The sequence below is a fragment of the Catharus ustulatus genome, chromosome 1 (genome assembly GCF_009819885.2).
Source record: "Catharus ustulatus isolate bCatUst1 chromosome 1, bCatUst1.pri.v2, whole genome shotgun sequence".
NCBI classification, from domain to species: domain Eukaryota; kingdom Metazoa; phylum Chordata; class Aves; order Passeriformes; family Turdidae; genus Catharus; species Catharus ustulatus.
Genome location: NC_046221.1, coordinates 81392022 through 81411237, shown reverse-complemented (window position 1 = coordinate 81411237; position 19216 = coordinate 81392022). Strand labels below are relative to the sequence as shown.

The 19216-nt window shown below is 35.1% G+C and overlaps 1 protein-coding gene across 11 annotated transcripts in view; it reads right to left on the bottom strand.

Moving 5' to 3' along the window:
- Positions 1–1239: 1239 nt before the first annotated feature.
- Positions 1240–19216, bottom strand: part of CDH18 (cadherin 18) — a 523214-nt gene continuing 505237 nt past the window's right edge. For 9 of the 11 annotated variants that reach the window (XM_033079688.1, XM_033079763.2, XM_033079699.1 and 6 more), the window contains 2 exons: positions 7466–7717; positions 1240–6273 (listed from right to left, as the gene is read on the bottom strand). In XM_033079688.1, the coding sequence (XP_032935579.1) occupies positions 5771–6273; positions 7466–7717 (755 nt within the window). In that variant the 3' untranslated portion in view covers positions 1240–5770. The remainder of the gene's footprint in view (positions 6274–7465; positions 7718–19216) is intronic. The other 2 variants (XM_033079757.1, XM_033079772.2) reach the window with 1 other exon arrangement.

The following is a 19216-nucleotide window of genomic DNA, read 5'->3' as shown; positions in this document are numbered from 1 at the left end:
CTGTTGAAATTCTGTTGAAATTCTGTTGGATCTTTGGGATTTCCTTGATGGACTTGTGAGGAGTTGCAAGAACACAAAAATTTTACATGGAATCATGAAGTCCACAGAAAAAGTCTGCTAAACTCACAAACAAAATGTTCTGGCTTTTGAAGACTCTCTCTCTGCACTTAAGTGTAAATTATATATTTGCAATATAGAAATAGTATGGACTCCAAATAAATTAAACATCAATTTCAGGAAAATATAAGATAATAAAAAGCTATTTTAAGACAAAAAAAAAAATTCTCCAAAATATTATCTAATATATATCTAAAAATTCTTTTTCAAGTTTTAACACTTCAACTGAGCAAATACCACAAAACTTCTCTGAATGTGCATGCTGATTCAGGCTGACAATATTTATCTCACAAATATTATCTTACCATACATTTTTGGGTTTTTGTTTTTTTTTTTCTGGGTCTGTGGTGAGGCACATGTGAAAATTGCATAGTATGGTACACAATCTAAATTGACTCATGGACAATAAAGTAGAGTAAGTAGGGTTCAAGAAGAAAATTCTACTTTTGTTTCCTGTCCACCCTATCTTTATGTTTGAATTTTATGACAGTCTGGGAAAGACAGCCTTGCTTGCAATAAGCTTGTTGTGAGCTATGGTATCATTATTTTCTGAGATGTCATTTGTTGATAAAGTCTGCTGTTTCCTTTGAGAAAGAAAGACCGATTCATGTGCACTTTCATTACATGTGCCTGAGCTAGAGCATTGTAAATGTCCTTGTCTGTCTTTGTCTTCTGTGTCAACTTAGGATAATAACCATGGATTTTATCACCAATCTGGGTTAATAGATGTGCAATTCCCCAATTCACTCATGTGGATAATGTATTCATCCTATAACACTGCATTTCAGTTTCAGGACAGTGACGGTTGGAGAGGAACAGTTGCCACAAGTAAAAGTAATGAACCATTTAGCAGCTATACTGCAGTCTGTTGTAAAGTTTCTTATGGTGTCTCTCTCTATCCCTATCCATCTGTAGCAATAATCATGTGAGACAGTCTTTGAAATAGTGGCACAACCAAGGTACAATACCAAACATTACAGATCCAGTTCAAGTTTCATACCATTTCTGACATTGGCTTCATTAATACAACTGTGTCACACCTGATTTGTAAAGACAGGGCGTCTTTAAATGTTCTGGTTCCTTGGTGAGTATAGAATCCAGGAGTGAAGACAAATAACATGGTCTGGTTGTGATGAGGAATACAGTTACCCATCACCATAGCAAAGAGCACATTTTATTTGAAAAATACGAATAAAAGATTTTGTCCCTTTTGTTTATTAAAAGAAAATGTAACAATTTCTATCAGTAACACTTGCATAAGGAGGTATACTTTACAATATTCTTTTGTTAAAAAAAATATATATATTTTTGGAGACTTTGGAAAAATAAGAATGGCCCAAAACTTGCAACAAACTTCCAATGTTCCTTAGAATGCACTGTGCCATTTATATGTACTGCAGGTACAAGGTCTTATCACTTTATAATCCACAAAGAAATGCTAGGCGGCATAATTTTATATCCTTCTTTGCATTCAGAATATTCACTTTGTTACCCTTGTGTGAGTTTATGAGTTTGGTAAATTCCAGACTGGTCCAATACTTATATTTTCTAAAGGACGATTGAAAAAATTCTTAGACCACAACAATTTTGCAATTCCTTTTAAATACCAGAAATAACACTTTCCAATAGACATTTCCTTTCAGTACTCACAATCTAAACAACTGCATCACTTAGAATTAAAACTCAAAAATGTTTGCAGTTATTTTAGTTTTCTAAGAAGAATGCAAAAAAAAATAAAGTGCATAACAGAGTAAAATTACTTTCAACTTTTGCAGTATTCTATGTGTATGTAACAAAAGGTAGCAGTTATAAAAAAATTAATTTTTTTCAATGTACGACTCAATCTAACACCAGCTGAATTCAAGCTCTTCCTTGTCTTTAAAGTGCATTAAATTACATTTTTGACAGGTTTTACTTTGACAATTTAGTTTCACATTTTACAATTCTTATACTGACTATTTCTTCAGATTATTTTGACTTGTCAAGAATACAGCATACCGAGTGCCCTAACCATTACAAGAAAGAGGGTGTATTTGAAGGAATGCAACTAATTATTTTGGTAGAAATGTACTATTAGTTGAATGGTTGTTGTAGAAGTCAAATTGTAAATAGAAAAGCCTTTAAGTATCACTTTGCATGTGTCATTTAACTTTACTCAGTATTTCCAGTTTAAGTCAAACTGGCAGTTTTCAGCATTTAGTTGTTGAGCAGCAACAGGATTACTATTTAGGCTAATAGGAAAGTATTTGAGAATATGGGTACACAAAAGATCCATGAAAGCTTTAAATACAGTCTATATAATCAGACTTAACCATAAACCGAGAAAAAGTTTCCCACAATAGTTTCACTGAATATATACTTTGTTTAAATCAGCAATGCTACAAAATGATTGTGCCATCCAGTGTTAATTTTCTTCAACTTCAATCCAGGTCAACATAGAATTTCTCAAATACCTTTTAATTTGTTTTTAGGACACAAAGGACCAAGGGAAAAAAAATGAGAATGGGATAATAAAAAGGTAAACCTGTTATTTCTGCCCTGTGAGGCCTTCTTCTGTGGCCCTTAAGATTTCATATTCTGTTATTTGTCATGCAAACAACACGACACTGTGATGTGTATTTGAATAAAACACAGTAAGCATAGCAAGCATGCAGACATATCATGATAGAAAAGCACATTTGGCGATCACTGTGGATAGGACGTACCAAACAGGACACACCGCAGCATCACAGAAGCAGCGTCTCAATAACCCTGCAGAGTTTTAAAGGATTCAAGGTTTCCTGGGGTACGATGCATGTGCTGTATAGCAGCAAAGAGAGCACCAGGAATGGCAAAAAAAGGGGATTGCTGTTTCTCTGAGATATTATTAACTTAAACAGATCATTAGCAGAAAGAGTGACTATTTGCTTGTGTCACTGCTCTTCTGTTGCCTTTAAGCATGGACGTTCTGTGATGTAAATAAAAAAAAACAATGGCACAAACACTGCCTTAAACACAAAATACAATTGATTTTCCCTGCTTTGCTGTAGGGCCAGAGGGAATAGACGTAAAGATAACTAATACTTAGTTCTCAAAACTATAATACAACAATGAATGCAATTTTCATGCAGATGTGATACAAATTATTACGGTAGTAGTAATGCTGAAACATTTTGTTTTAAACACGCTACTCATACACTACAAAAATTTAGATGTTGGCATAAATCAAGTGTGACCTAAACAAAAAGAAAATTTCTCCTAATAAAATTGCACACTACTTGTTGCTTTATTTGGGACACAACTGAAACATATCATGGTTCTACCCCCAAAAAAGACAATAAATACAACCATTGCCAACTTGTGTGCAACTCTTACTGCATCTAACTTCACTCTACAGTAAGAATGCTTCCTAAAAGCTTTTCTAAAAGATTCTGTATTTCATAAAAAGTATTTTAAAAAATAACACAAATTATTCAACTACTTTCAAGCCATAAGCAGAATATCTTAGGCTTCAGGTGTTTTTCCCTACTAAACTTTCCTGTGGGTTCAGATTCTGAAAGAAAAAATAAACATTACAAATTTTAAACAAAATAGTATGCAAAAAACCCAGTTCTGGACCAACAGTGCAACTAATAATTTTTAGAGTGTAAAAGTTGCTTGCAAAGCTACTTGCTATTTTTTCCAGAAGGATGTTTAAACCAAAAGCAGTCAACTATATCTCAGAAAAAAAAAAAAACCCAAAAAAAACCAAATAAAAAAAAACCAAACAAAAAACCCCACGCAAACCCCAAAACCCAAACCATAAAAACATTACATTGAAAGTAAACTGATAAGACATTTCAGTCATGTCTAGGACCTATCCAACCATAGAGTAAAGAAAAGAAGGTTTAATTATCTAATTCACCTGTATGGCTCACAGCAATAAATATAGACTCTTTTTTACTAAGCTGAATGTAAGTGGTACCTAAAAGGCAGAGGGAGGAATCTAGAGCAGCATACAAATCTGTATCACTCTGCACACCAGACCAGAGAGTTTGAAAAAGTGCACAGCTTCTACTCTGGAGAGTTTTCCAATAAAATGCATACTGGAAGACGTCCATTTCCCTAAAGTGGAGCTACAGTTAGGAGCAGAGGACTATTAACAGTGATTGTGAGCATTATAAGTCATAATGTCTCATGGGATATTATGAGTTCCTGGTCACATTATTATCATCAGAAAGACAAAGAATAGATTAAAATTCCAAACAAAGGAAAGGAAAAAAATCGGAATCTGGTAGATGAGGTGTTAAGCAGAGCTGCTTAGCAGTTCTGCTGCTGCAATGCTAAAAAAAGAAAAAGAATTGCTGGGTTAGGTGTTAAGCAGCCTGCTATGTTAAGGAGAACTACCACTTCTGCAATGCTACAGTTGCTAATGTAAGAAATCAATTTATTTAATCCATAGGAACAACAGTAATGGTATATTCCCTTCAGTGACTTAAAATGCTCCTGTTTCCATGATGCTTGAAATAGAGAAAAATTATCCTGTTCTGCTGTGGTGGCAATTACTCGAAGGAAAATACATATCAGTATATAGAACTCAGAAGAAAAAAAGCATCATCATCTTATTCTCCTTGCTTAAATTTTTGCTATCCCAATGTCTTGCCAGCAGCTCTATTTTGCTTTCAGTCACATACAGAAATAGAAAAACATAATGATTAAGAAGTCTGGGTTTTAAACAGAGTATTGTAGTTTCTGGAGTCAGACCAGCAAAAGATTTTAAAAGCTTCAGCTCTTGACATAAGTAAAGCACAGTGAACCAAAAAACTGCATAGTTTAATGGTGCTGCCATTGTAGTTTTTATTGAAAAAGTCTATGCTTCATCTGCTTCCTTGCATAAAGTGTACTTTGGGCCTATTCCATTTAGAGGAAAAATCACAACATTGGAAACATCAGTTCCTGTAGCACGCAGTAACAGTGCAAGTCTGGGGATATGGGCTAGAGCTATGTTTGAGTTACAGATAATGATGCCCTCCATCAGTTGGCTGGTTATGGATGACAAGATTATGAAGGACATAATGAAATGACAGCTTCTCAATGCAACCTTCTAAGTCAATAAGATTAAATCATCAAAGGAACATTTATTTAAGAGGACAGGTGTGGCTTATCACCTTTGTAAAGGAAACAGACTGGTAGCACTTCTCTCACTGATAGTAAACCTCGTTGTCTACCTCACCTTGGGATCACAAGGCCTACAGCACAGCTAGTAACACAACATCACAACCACCTGCAAGAGATTTGATCCTCTCCTAGCTCTCTTCTTAAACAGACATGACCATAAACTTACTGCAGCTTGGAGCTGTTACCCATATTGCAATAAAAACGTCATTTCTTGGCTTTACTTTAGGTATTGTTGCAGATAAGGTACCAGAGACTTTAATAAGCAATTTAAAAAAAATACACAAGGGACAATAGATTCTTTTTTCTGTATTTTCCAAAATTTGACTTTCTTCCAATTGGAGAACCCAGTTTCAAATATGAAAAGGGCACTTGTTCTACAGTAACTGCATACAACTTAGTTCCAAGTACAGTGTTCAGGTTTTTTTTGTTTTTTTTTTTTTTTTTTTTTTTTTTGTGTTACCATTGTTGCCATTATCTGTCCAGTTGTTTAGGAACTTCTCTGTTCTGAGAATTACAACTAAGTTGTTCTTTCTGGTTCTATTTCCCCATAGAGTTCAGCTAGCTTCTTAAACTCAGGTCCCCAGTCTCCAAGGTAATTATAATCCTGGTCAGAGTGTGTCGTTGCTGAATCCAGAGAGCTGATAGACCCAGCTTCTGATCTATGACCCTCATAGGCATATGTCTGCAGGGAGTCATATGGGGGCACACTGGGGTCCAGGTCAGCCTCTGCCAGTCTTTGTTTAATGAACTCCTGGACATCTATACTGTCAAGGCTTGAGGAGGGATGATGCCTGGACAGAGGCTTCACTTCAGGACGAACATCCCTCCGGTATTTGAGCTCTTCAGCAGCAGATGGATTCCGCAGTGCTGTGATGTCAAATGCTTCTGTGTCTTCCTCTCCACCGCCCTCATCATCATATGTCACAACATTTTCCCGGACATCTTCTTCTGAAATGATCAAAGGCTCCTTCTTGCTACGTCTTAGGGTTATGAAAAGGACCACAATTGCTAAAGAGAAAACTGCAGATATTAGAGTAGGTTTAAAGTTTACATCTGAATATGTTTCAGAAACAGCAGACACTAAGTCACTAAGAAGGTAATATTTTTAGGCTGGTATTTTCAGTACTGGTATTTGGGATCATCTGCTACTTAGTTTATTGGGGATCTCATGAAGGACATAAATGAAGATAACATTCTTTCAGGTAAATTAATAATGAGTAACTAAAGTTGGCATTTTTCAGAAGAATAATCCAGGGATTTAAGTGCTTCATTAAAACCAATGTTTAGAATATAAATAGAAGTAATATGTAAAAGGTTTAGTATTTTTCTTATAATCAATTTTTGTCTAATAAAACCCAAAATTACAAGACAAATGTATAACTATATATTTTAAAACAGCCTTCTGACAAGAAAATACTGAAGAAAGCTATGAGGAAAGTAGGTCTCAGAAAATGTAGTCTTTGGGGAAAAAAATCCTCAAAATATCCTCTTGGTTATACTGCAATTACTATTTCTTGCCATCTCTATAAAGATGCAGAAAGTCACATGAGTACCACAGAGTCATGTATGCAGCAAGTTGTGTCGCTGACAGGAAAAAACCCCAAATCAAAACCAACCACAGTATTAACAAAGGGGAAACATTAGAATTGGCCTGGAAAAATAAGAAATCTAAAAAGAGTGAAGAGGAAATCCACTTGCAATGGCACTAATCTTATGAGTCTGCTTATAGTCTCCTATGTGCCTTGTCCCCTGTGGATTATGTTGTGCATTGCTATCAGTTTCTTCCACAAAGTTAATTAAGAAATGGCTTTTCTATAGTGCTAATGATACTGCTTAATGATACTTGCATTTCAAAAAGCTTCGCCCCTCTTATTTTCTATATTTTTTCACACTGTTCAAGACATGGAATTAGAGTCAGTCTCTTTTTGAAATCTTTCCAAATTACAGAAAAGAAAATCTACAGTACTAATTACTTGATAACCTCTGAAAAAAAAATTCTACTGGACTCCAGAAATTCACAAATGTACTTTAAAGGCATTTTTCTCTATTAACTTTAGCTAAACTTTTCCCCTCCAATCACAGCTATGTGTGCTAATTGCCTCCTACTACCAGGCAAGCACCAGTTCTAAAGAATACCACTTTTAAACCTTGTCCCGTCAGATTCCGAGAGGCATTGGAGGGACAGTATTCCTTAGTACTGCAAATGGCTTACCAAGAAGAATGACAATGCAGAGCAGGATTGCGATTAAAGCTCCTGTGCTCAAGCCAGCCGAGGAGAGGAAAGCCTCAGCGTGGCAAGTTCTCACTCGTCCGTCTCTCTCGCAGGCGCACACACGGATGGTGAGTGTGCTGCTGCTGCTGAGAGGGGGCACGCCGCCATCTGAAATCAGAACTGGGAGGTAATAGATGTCTTGAGTGCTTCGGCTGTATCTCCTTCTTCTTGTCAGGATGCTGGCTGTATTATCTACAATAGTGAAACCAGAATGACATTTCAGTGAGGTAAAAAAGGGGGGGAAAAAAAAAAGTTATTTACTGTTGGTTTCCCATCAAATGGAAGAATGGGGCATCCTAAAACTAGCTAGTTCCAATCTGTGAAAATGGTCAATCTAGAATTAAAATTTGTCAGGAAGTCTTTCTAGCAAATAGAGAAAAAAGGGGAGGACGTGGAAAGTAACTCATATCATATAAGTAAGAGTATTTAAAACTCTTGTATTTTTATTGGAATATAAGTGAATTTTGACAAACACTTTGTCACAATTTGCAAGTGTTTTAATCTCATGTTATGCTGTTGGCAACATGTAGGTCTTTGACAATTTGAATACTTGGAATTATGACGATATCTATTGTGAAATTTTTGCACAAAACAAAATCCTTTTGATTCTCAGAAGAATATTAAAATTTCTTTAGTAAAAGCTAAAATAAGACTTTCATGTTTTATTGTTGGCAAATGGTTTTAAAGTTTAAACGAGCTTTCAGAAAACCTCTGAAAGGACAGTGACCAAAGATACATGCTTTAGAGTGCTCTGGAGGAAGAGGGAAGGGCAAAGGAAGGGGAAAAGAGTGGGTATTACACGTTCTAGACTAGTAGAGTTTAAAGATAAATAAGAAAGAGGGAAATAGTTACATAAGACTTTGTCACCCTTCCATTACCTACAGGTCCTAATTGGCATAGACCGACAAGGAAAATCTACTGCTTATTACACACACATTGCAAGAACATTTGTAAGCACTAAAGAGGTTAGGAAGTTGCCACACATATGCTTTTAAATCCAAGAAATTAGGAGGCATGAAGAGAATGCAGGAGAAGAAATGCTACAACAATATATAGTTATATCTAATATTCATATGTGTATAATTTATTTTCAGTTTGTTGCCACCGCTTATGAAAATACTAGCCTCTGAACAAAAGTCCAAGATAAAACAAAAAACAAACAAACAAAAAAAAGCAATTTGAGACAGTGAGAATTTGAAACACAAGCAGTTATGGAGAGACAGAGATGGGGACAGATAAATGGAAAGAGACATAAGAAGAAATGAGCTTTCTTCTTGTATTGCTTGTCACATGGTTTCCAAACTGTAGGGTTATGAAATTTGAATTTTTCAGCAGACAACAGGAGTGTTATAAGTACTAAATAAATCTGCCAGGTTTCTCTCCCTATTACAAACAAACAAGCAAACAAGAAATTTTCTTATTTTTCCTTCCCACTACAGCATTAAAAGGCTTTATCATAACCTATGGAAAAATGAAATCCATGTTCCTCTGTGAATATCTACTGTAAAGCTGGGTAGAAGATCTCTTTCAGATGATTACTCTTCATCCTATACTTTCTATCAAGCTCTGTGCAAATTTTTAAAATATTCATTTTAACCCATTTTGGTCAATATTTTATTTTAAATACCAGTGATTATTAGAAAAATTTGTAATATCATCCCACATCAGTATCATATCACAAGATAATATATTTGATAGCAGGTTTCACACAAGAAATATATATATGAGTTGGGAAGTGATACAGTTGCTGCCATGGAATGAAGTCCTTTAGCTTTACCTCCTCACATAAGCAACACCCACAACACCCCTCCACACGTCTCCACACTCCCCTTCATTTTTGAAATATTAAATATCCAGAACTGTGAGTTTTTTATAAGTTCATTAAGTGCTGTTCTTGTCACTTGGAGTGGGCATAATACATGGAATTTATTTATTTATTTATTTATTTATTTATTTATATTTGCTTTAGGCCTTGGAGTCCTGCTTATACAAGTTTACTTCCACGAGGTTATGTTTTGATGACTGATGACATTAGTCACTTATTATGCTGTTTATCTTCATTCAAGTTACAGAACCTTACTGGAACCAGAATGAGGAGAACAGATAATTCTTTAATCTGTAAAAATTGTGACAGAACATAAGAACACCATGTTGTGGAAATCATATACCATAAAGAATATAAAATGTTCATGATATAACATACTTTGCAAAATTATTTGTTACACACACACACACACACACTCTGTTCCTAAAATATTTTGCATTATTTTTCTCTGGGCCAACTAGGACTCTCACATAATACCCAAGTACAGTCACTGTTATTAACATACACCAGAGACCCTTCTCAGGCACTATGGACAAGAGTGCACCAGGTTTGTTTCCCACCTCAACATTATTTCATCAGTCTGCAGATCCTTAAACCTAAGTAGCCTCATGCACACACCATGACTCACTGTGGCATGTCAATTCCTTTTGCAATATAACAGTATGCTGTTGAGCTGCAATGGAGATTTAACATTCTTTCGTAAATTCAAAAGAGAAAAACCCCTTGATAATGAAATCTGGGTTCCATTGGATTCTACACAGAGTCAAGAGGAGATACAAGGGCCAGTGCTGTACTTGTTGCCTGTGACATAAATTTTAAAAAGAGTGAATGATCCAGTGCACAGCTCGGGGAGCAATGATGAAAATGCTGGCTGACAACAAAAGCATCAGAGTCTAAATATAGTGAAGAAAAACTGAGGACCTCTGATCAGGGATCTTGCAGTAATGATAGAGTGTTAGCACAGAAACTGTTGGAAAAGATGTTAAGGAAATTACATGGAGATGTGAGAATCCATGCTATGAGCATAAATGTGGACAGATGGGAGGAAAATTGTAAGGAAAAAAATATTAAGAAAAAAGAGAGAAAAGAGAAAAAAGAAAAGAAGGGGAAAAAAAAGAAGAAATAAGGAAATTATACAATTAAATGTTACAGAGAAAAAACGTGAAGAAAGCTATAATATATATGTTATATATATATGTTTCCCTGGGAGGAAGGCCTAGTCAAAGAACTGATACTTTTATACTGAGCAGAATAAATACAAATTTTAAAAATACATTCTTTTTTCTTTCAATGTTGCATTTGTTCATTAAATATTAAATTGTTTTCTTGTACTGTTAACATTATACAACAAAATACAAGATAAAATAAAATATTGGTAAAAAATACACTTTAAGGAAATAAGGAAATCAATACAAGATTTTTAATTTCAAAGATTTGCCATGATTAATTTTTGCTGTTTTCATTGTCTTGAGTAGTAAGTAAATTTCTGTAGAAATAGATGTTACATGACATACCCAGAAGTTTCTGTAATACCATACCAGTGATAACCATTCTCAATGAAAGTGTAAAGTTTTTCGTTCAATGAACTTTCACAATTTTTCACACAAATAAAAAGTATGACCTTTCAGACACTGGCTTGGAAATTTTCTGTTCCCAATATCATCAGAGGTGTTAGCTCTCATTATTACTCTATCACAGATTTAGATATGGTAACTTAGTACATTGTGTTTACATATACAGTAATTTCACGTTTACAAGCCGCACCATTTTGAATAAAATTTTGGTCTGAACCCAAAGTGCGGCTTATAATCAGGTGCGGCTTATATACAGACAAAGAACAAAAAGTTGCTGTTTTAGTTTGGAGGACAGGTGTCTGCTGAGAAAGGCAGGAACTTCTGTTTGAAATGGAGAATGTAAACCCCCTCCCTCCAAATTATTATAATTTTGAAATCAAGGGGCATTCAGGCAAAAATATGGGAATTAGGAATAAAAGTTCTTTTCTAGGGAAATTAAAATAGAAATACAGTACTAAAAAGAAACAAACTCCAAACCCTGACAAAGTCAGAGTACAACCTGATACCCCGTCGGGCAGGATGTTGGCAGCAGTCCCATTAAATGGTGACTACATCCTCCTGCAGTGACAGATCTGGTTCAGTTGAAGCAGTGCTCCTGTAGAAGGTGCAGTTTCCCTCTGAAGGTCCAGTGGTGATGTGGAGAAATCCGGTTTTCCTCTGGAGTCCAGTGGAGAAAGGGGTTCCCTTAGTGTCCCAAAACCTCTGTTTTATCTTGGTAAGAAAATGTTGGGCTCTTCCCCCTGGTTGGAGCAACTTCCAATGGGATGCAGCAATTTTATCAGTCATCCAGTGGGACTCAGTGGGCCATTAGCAGAAAATGACTTGCTGGAGGAAGGATGGGTTGTGAAAAAGATAAAGAAGAATGCCCCACCTGGTTTCAATGGATGGCCCATTAGCAAAATATCTCCCACAGAGATAAGAATCACTGCCCCTGCCCTCAACAGATGGTGATAGAATAGATACCTTTTATCACACTCTGTATTGTAACGTGCAGCTTATAATCAGGCATGGCTTATATGTGGACAAAGAACAAAAAGTTGCTGACACCCGGAAGTGCGGCTTATAATCATGAAATTACTGTAAGTAAAATACTGAAAGTATCGGAACTCTCACATACTATTTTTTTCTCACTAAATTTCTTAAAATATTTTGCAAATAAGATGTCTAACATTTTTTCAAAAAAGGATACTCTGTTTTTCCAAAGGTCACTGATTATCAAGCAAAGCAGAAAATTATCAAAGTCAATCATATTGCCATAACACAGAAATTATATCTCTGCTGCCCTAGTCAGAGCACTGTTCTTGAGGAAAATCATATGCAATGGTTGCAAAAAAAAAGAATGGATAGAAAAAAGTTTAGCCAAACTACAATATTGACTGCATCTTGACAACTATTCTGGTGTTCTGAGCTTTCAAATTTTAATTGTTTTTGTTCTTTATCAAAAATCAATATAGGAATATGTTGGCAGAAGAGCTAGAAAGACAGAAAGTTTTAAGAGCTTTGCACAGAACAAAAAAATCTCACAATCTGAAAAAGTTATAGGAAGCCAAGAATAAAGTCTGACACTGACGATCTAGAAAAGAATTTATTGAAAAGGGGAAAAAAGTTATATCAACAGTACCAGTTTGAAAGGGAGCCAGGGGGTTATGTAGTGAGAAATTTATTTGATATCTGAAAAAAAAATACAGCAAATAGTCAGGGAAGGAAAGCGTATAGGACAGCAGCAACAGCAATAAGATGATGAGAGCTACAGGTCTTGTTCTTCTAGGCCTGGAAGGAAAGGCTTTTTTATCTGAAAAGATTTAAATGGTGAACTTCAGCCCTGAGGAGTATGATAAGAACCAGGACTAACTGGAGATTACAGGAATGACTGCTAAGGAAAATTAACAACTCCCATCCAGAGAAAGAAATATTTATCTGATACCTCGTGTTGTACATTTCTCCATTTAATGATCTAAACTTTCTAATGAACTAAACTCACTCCTGTTTGGGCTGTTTTTTGCAAATATGTCAATTAGAAATTAAGATTCATCTTAAGTGAGTTTGAGGTTACTCATGGGAAATGCTGAATGGTTGTTAACACAACAACACTTCACACTCTGAAGATGTCATAGTTTACTAAGCCAGGCTGTACACTGTATGCAAGGCTGTTATCACAGTGTTTTTCCCATCATCTCTGCCTTTTTACATTGAGCTTCTGAGCTACATAAAGAAAGGAGGGCACAGCAAAATCAAGGAAGCAGAAATACAATGGCAACATCATGGAAGGTGGTTGCTGGAACACATTAGAGGATGTTCATTTATTATTCACAATTTGAGAATTCCTTTGACACATTATGCATTAGAAGCAGAGACAAGAGAAATGGAATAAAAAAAAAAAAAAAGTAAAATCCTGTTTATATCTTAAGGCATGTTTCAATTTTCAGTTCTGCTTGTATCAGCAGTTCAACTACTATAAATTTTCTGAGAAGTCATAAACTAATTAAAACCAAAGAAGATATATTGGAATGATTTGCATTTCTTACATTTCTAAAGTTGGAGCTGTTAATTTGTTTATGTGAACTACATGATAGGCATTTCTGTTTCATTTCTTTATTGATAACTCTTGTAAATTTTTTTTTCATTTTTTGCTGGCTTCAAAGTTATTGCCAATGGGCATAAAGCTATTATAAATTTCTAGTTCAGTGGGTAGCAAAAACAGAAAGCAACATAGAACACATTTTTGTCCTGAAATATAGTTATTTGCTTATGGTTTGTTTTTGAATCACCAACAAGTTGCAGTCCAGAAAAGAAATGCAAGATCCTCTACACTATGCACTGAACTCATTTTATGATCAATGTTAGAGCCAACTTTTTTAAATTAAAAAATTTTCAAAGACATTGAGAGGCTTTCAAAGGCCTGAAGAAGGAAAATGTCTTCCCTCTAAGTAGCTGGTCCTGGTTTTCTGTTATACTTATGGTAGAATTTTTTTTAGCTTCCATATGTTGACTCTGTGATAATACCTACTCGGACATTCAAACCATTTACAGTAAGAGTACTTCTGTAGACCTTACTTACAGTCATCATGTGTGATGTTAACTTTGCACTTTCTCAGATATCATTTCTCTCCAGTAACAACTTGTCTTCTTTGCAGGATGATATTTTACAGAAGGTCAGCAGTAACTCACAGTACGACATAACCAGAACAAGCACGACTCTGTGACGTAAATGCAAGTGGGAACTATGTGGGTGTTTTTTCCTTGTGATGGGTTTCAAAGTGGGGGCTTCAATCCCACCATTTTAAACACCACTTTCGAGGTTCTAGAACAACTAAGATGTGGTCTGGTATCTGGCATACTCATTTGCAGCTTGAAATCTCTGAAGTTAATTCACAGATACATTTTCCAATATGGTAGGAAATAAGAAGGGCAGAGTGATAAAGAGAAGGTTCTGAAAGAAATTCTCCCTGGGATGGGATCAGTTACTCTCTGTTACCTTTCTAAATAACAGCAATGATAAATAATTTTTTTTTTTTTACTATTTTTTGATCTGTGACACAGAGAAAAGGGTTAATATATATCACAGGCATGGGTGGATGAATACATAAAAAAATTCATTTTATACAGATGTCATTGAATTCACTGTGCCCTAGATTTTACAGAAAAACACATTTCCACTTCTGTGGGTGTTAATGGATCTTCTGACACAAAATTAAGAAAATGGTATCTCCAGAATTATAGTATCAGAATAATGGCATACCTTTATCCCAATACCAGAATATTCTCCATCACTGGGTAATAATCAAAGGGCCAGATCTTTGAGATAAGTGGGCAGAGGGGAAAAATAAATTGCAAATACTTTTGTGATATGAGACTTTTGTCCTGAAGAAATAAAAGGAGAACAAATGCTAAGCATCCTCTAGGGATTTGTTCTTCACTGAAAGTAAGCTAAACTTAGTCTGCTATCAGAAGTCAGTAATCTCCATTTATTGAAGTAAAAGAATGCTTGATCTTACTGGTAGTGTTGGGTCAATGCATCCATTATCTGCATAAACCCTTCTTGTCCAGGAAATTTACAATACCACTAAGCATCTATGGTAAACTGCATACCGTGTGTTAAAAAATAGCACCAGCAAAACAGTGCTTTACAGTGAAGAAAATTCTTAAATGCTCTAAGTTAACTGTTCTCTGAGGGTTCAATCCTTTTTCATCTCTTGAAAAATACTATGCAAGTTCTGAAAGAGAAGTGTGCCTACATATTAATGCTTGGAAATATGATAATGACACGTTCAGATGCATTTTTCATCAAACAAAGAAACTTTGACAAATATATCCGCAGTTTTTTAAACATCTGGAAAAATATTATTTTTAGGGTAAGAAAAAAAAGTACAAGTCTAGAATTCAGTACACAGAAACGGATCTACTGGGAAAAATTTCTGTCGTCCTTATTCTGACTTCCCGACAAAAGATGGTTTTATCCCAATATTGTCCTGGGATATGCAAAAGTAGATATTTCTGATTAGGCAAAAAGTATAAGTTTGTGATATTAGAAAAAGGATTACAAAATTATCTATGAAAATATCCTAAAAAGAAAGTGAGGCGAGCACTGACGTCAATAAAATGAGTCATGTAGAAGCTAATCTACAATATAAAACATAGAGGAAAAAGTACTTGGCTTCTCAGGTTTTTATAGAAATGGTAACAATTTTCTAGGCAGAATAGATTGTAAACAACCCTATTTTGATGATAAGACCTTCATAAGTACATTTCTCAAACAAAAAAGAAAGGTTTCTTGTCTTCTTTAGCTTCTCTAAAGCTGCAGAAAATTATTAAAACTTAATGCATTTTCTTTGTATAACAAAGAATTTCTCTTCCAGGTCTTGTTTTGACCAGCCTACATGAGCACAGATACTGCATAATTTTGTTGTCTGTCCTCTAGCTCATACTTGTAAGTCTTTACTCTCTCTGAACAGTATTTTTAAAGTATGTAATAAAACTTAAATAGCAACAAAGAATATTTTGTACCTTAAGAATACAGTAGAGAAAAACTATCATATTCTGTATTTTTTTTTCCTTTCAAATGAAAATTGCTGCACAAACAGACTACATAAGGGGGTCCAAGGAACTCTTAATTCTGCTGGATGTTCTATTTGGTAAAGCCATGTGACTATCCTGAGCTACATTTACCTCAGGGTTTTAAATCCTGCATTATGAGGGTGAATATTCCACAAATGGAGATTTAAAACTTTGGAGATTTTCACTTAGAAAATTCACAAGTTCAGGCCCAATAGATGAAAGTTTAACTGATGAAATGATCAGGTATATGGACTGAGGTTTTAATACTTATTTAGTTTGTTGAAGCCATAGAATATTATTGAGCTGGATCATATGCATGATGGGGTTGTATATTGCAATCTGTACAGGTAGACAGGAAAAAACTACAGAATCTTATGCTTGTACAAGCCCTAGATTTCAGTCAAAGTGCATAGATACAAACATAAATATTTTAAGATACAGCACACTGCTGTGGAATATACTGATAATAAATGATTAGGGGTGCCTTCATGCAAAAGTCTATTTGGGGTCCAAGAACAAAATCTCTGTTGCTTTGGATTATGAAAACAAGGGGGAAAAATGTCTACAGATATTTTTATGAAACTGAACCTTTTTCCTGAAGAAATAAAAGGAGAGGACGACTGAATTAGAAAGTGACTGCAAGAGAAATATAATTTTGTAGAAACAGATACTGCTACCACTGACTACCATTTTCTATGTGAAATCAAGTATTTGGGTTTTATCATTATGCGAAACATTACAAAAAATTCTCTTAGGACAATTTTTGTAGTTTTTTTCTTTAAAAACATAACAAACAAACAAATAAAACCCTCTCAGAGTGCCAGCCTTTATAGAATTTGGAAATCCAGAGGCAAAAATAACAGTTGTCTTCTGTTCAGAGCGTTCTGATTATTTTTAATGTCTGATGCTCAAAAACATGGGTTTTCAAAAGTGCAAACTTGTCATAGACATAAGAAAAGACTTTTCTGCCCACCTTCTTTCTGCTATTGCTTAGAATAGAAAGCACCAGAAAATCTGTTTCTGAATAGAAGTCAATGAGAAATACAAAAGTCACAAACGTTAAATAGCTGCATATTGTGCATGAACTTCATAGGGGTTTCACTAATATTTTATGTACAGATTGTGTCACACAGAAAAGGTCCCAATAAAGGACAATGTTTAAACAATAGATACAAAGTGTTTTGTACCAAGCAAAATCATAACTATGCATTTGCTTTTAAGATAAATTTGTCGTTATGTTTGAGTTAGGCATTCATTGTTTAATTACATGGCCAGTTTGGAAGTTGCATTTTTGGAGTCCCTCTATGTGTGATAAGTTTTATGCAAGATCTGTAGGAAGTGCATAATTTTGTTCTTCCTTAGGAGAAATAAAAACATAATGCACAATAGACTTTTTCCTTAAAAGACACCTTTTTCAGTTCCTTCCTCTACTTCCCCCCATAAAGTCCAATTTAGAGTAGTCCAATCACTGCTTTCAGCTGTTGATTGCTGAATCATTGCACACTGATCTTGGAGAAGTCAAAAAAAGCAGCAAGTGCTTCTCTCCAAAGTTGAGAGAATATTTCTACCCCAAACATAAACATGACATCGCTGCATCAAATATTTGTTAGAAGTTTATGTCCTCTTATAAATCTGTGTAGTTAAATAATTTTTGTAGCAATGAACACAAGTATTACAGATCCAACTTTAAATATGTTCAAAACCATAAAATATCTACTTTGTCATTATCCACAATTTTAGGAGTGCTATTGAAAAGAAACTTCTTGATATAAATATCTTGTATTGAAATGGACATGCATGTAGTGTTTCACGTGAAATCACAGTCTAATGCTCAATGAGTTAATTGGAAACACAGACTAAAATAGAGAAATATGTAACGGTAGCCCTTCTTCATTCAGAAACAGCAGTCTGGCTTTTTCCATAATGTTCCATCACAATCTGAGTGGGATTGATATATTAATCTGGGAAAGTGCTGGAGTTTCACTTAGGGAATATATTTTATGTATTAATTAGCCCTTCATTATTTATGATTATTAATATTGATACATATTTATTGATCTCTTTTGGAACTTGAATATGAAATTCATTTATGTATTCCAAGTACAGTAATTTCACGACTATAAGGTGCACCGGAGTATAAGGAGAACTTTTTTTTTGCAGTGAGGATCCGCATGCAACAAAGTAAAGAATTAGTAATGGAATCACTAATGGAATCACGCGATGATGGGGTTTACTGGTAGGTGCTCAGTTTGCAAACATTTTTCATGGATCGGCGTAGCTTTTAAACATAGCCCCAGGTGCCCTCCCCATGCTGTGGGCCCCAGCACTCCCACCCTGCGCTGGCTCCTGTGGGCTGCAGGCTCTCATGGGCTCTGGTGGGCTCTCGTGGCTGCTGTGGGCTGCCAGTTCTTGCGGGCTGCCAGCTTGCACTTCCAGGAAGGCAAATTTTGGAACTTTGTCCATATAAAAGGCGCTCTGGGGTATAAGGCACACTTCCGGGTTTGGACCAAAATTTTAGTCAAAAGGGTGCGCCTTATATGCGTGAAATTACTGTAACTAGCATGATTTTTTTTCCTGCTGTAAGTATAGTTAAACACTGGAACAGATTCATTAGGAAGATTATACGATCTCATTTCCTGATCAATTTGACAAAGAGATAAAATGTCTATACAGAATTGTTTCAATATCACTGCATGTACCAAATATACCAATGATGGAGTTAATGCATTACAGAGGACTAGTGATCTGTTAGATCTCAGAATGTATTCCACAGCAGTACTACAAATATGTAACTGTGAAATAAAGTAAAGCCCACACACTTTCACAGAAGTATACAAAGTAAGCCTCACAATACACACATACACAATATCTCAAGAGGAAAATTTAGACAAAATTTTAAATGTACTCTTATTTTCATCAGGCTACAAAGCAGAGACCACAAGAGTATACTTGCTCAAGAGCAAGGCTTATTTTGAAGCGGGTTGTTGAAAGATCAGACAGTTTTTTCACTCAAGAAATGTTCAGAAACACTTGTTTGGGAGACTCCAAGAGTTGTTTTCTTTCTGACTCTATCTGTTAGGAATTTCTGATTGCAATATTTAGACATACTTTCTTAGGAATCGCATCCAGGAACCATAGAAGGACCTGCTCTTGATGTCATATCTGTAAAAATAAGCATGAATTCCAATTTTTATGCCCCTAATTTTTTTTTCACCTTTAAGCAATAAATGGCAATAA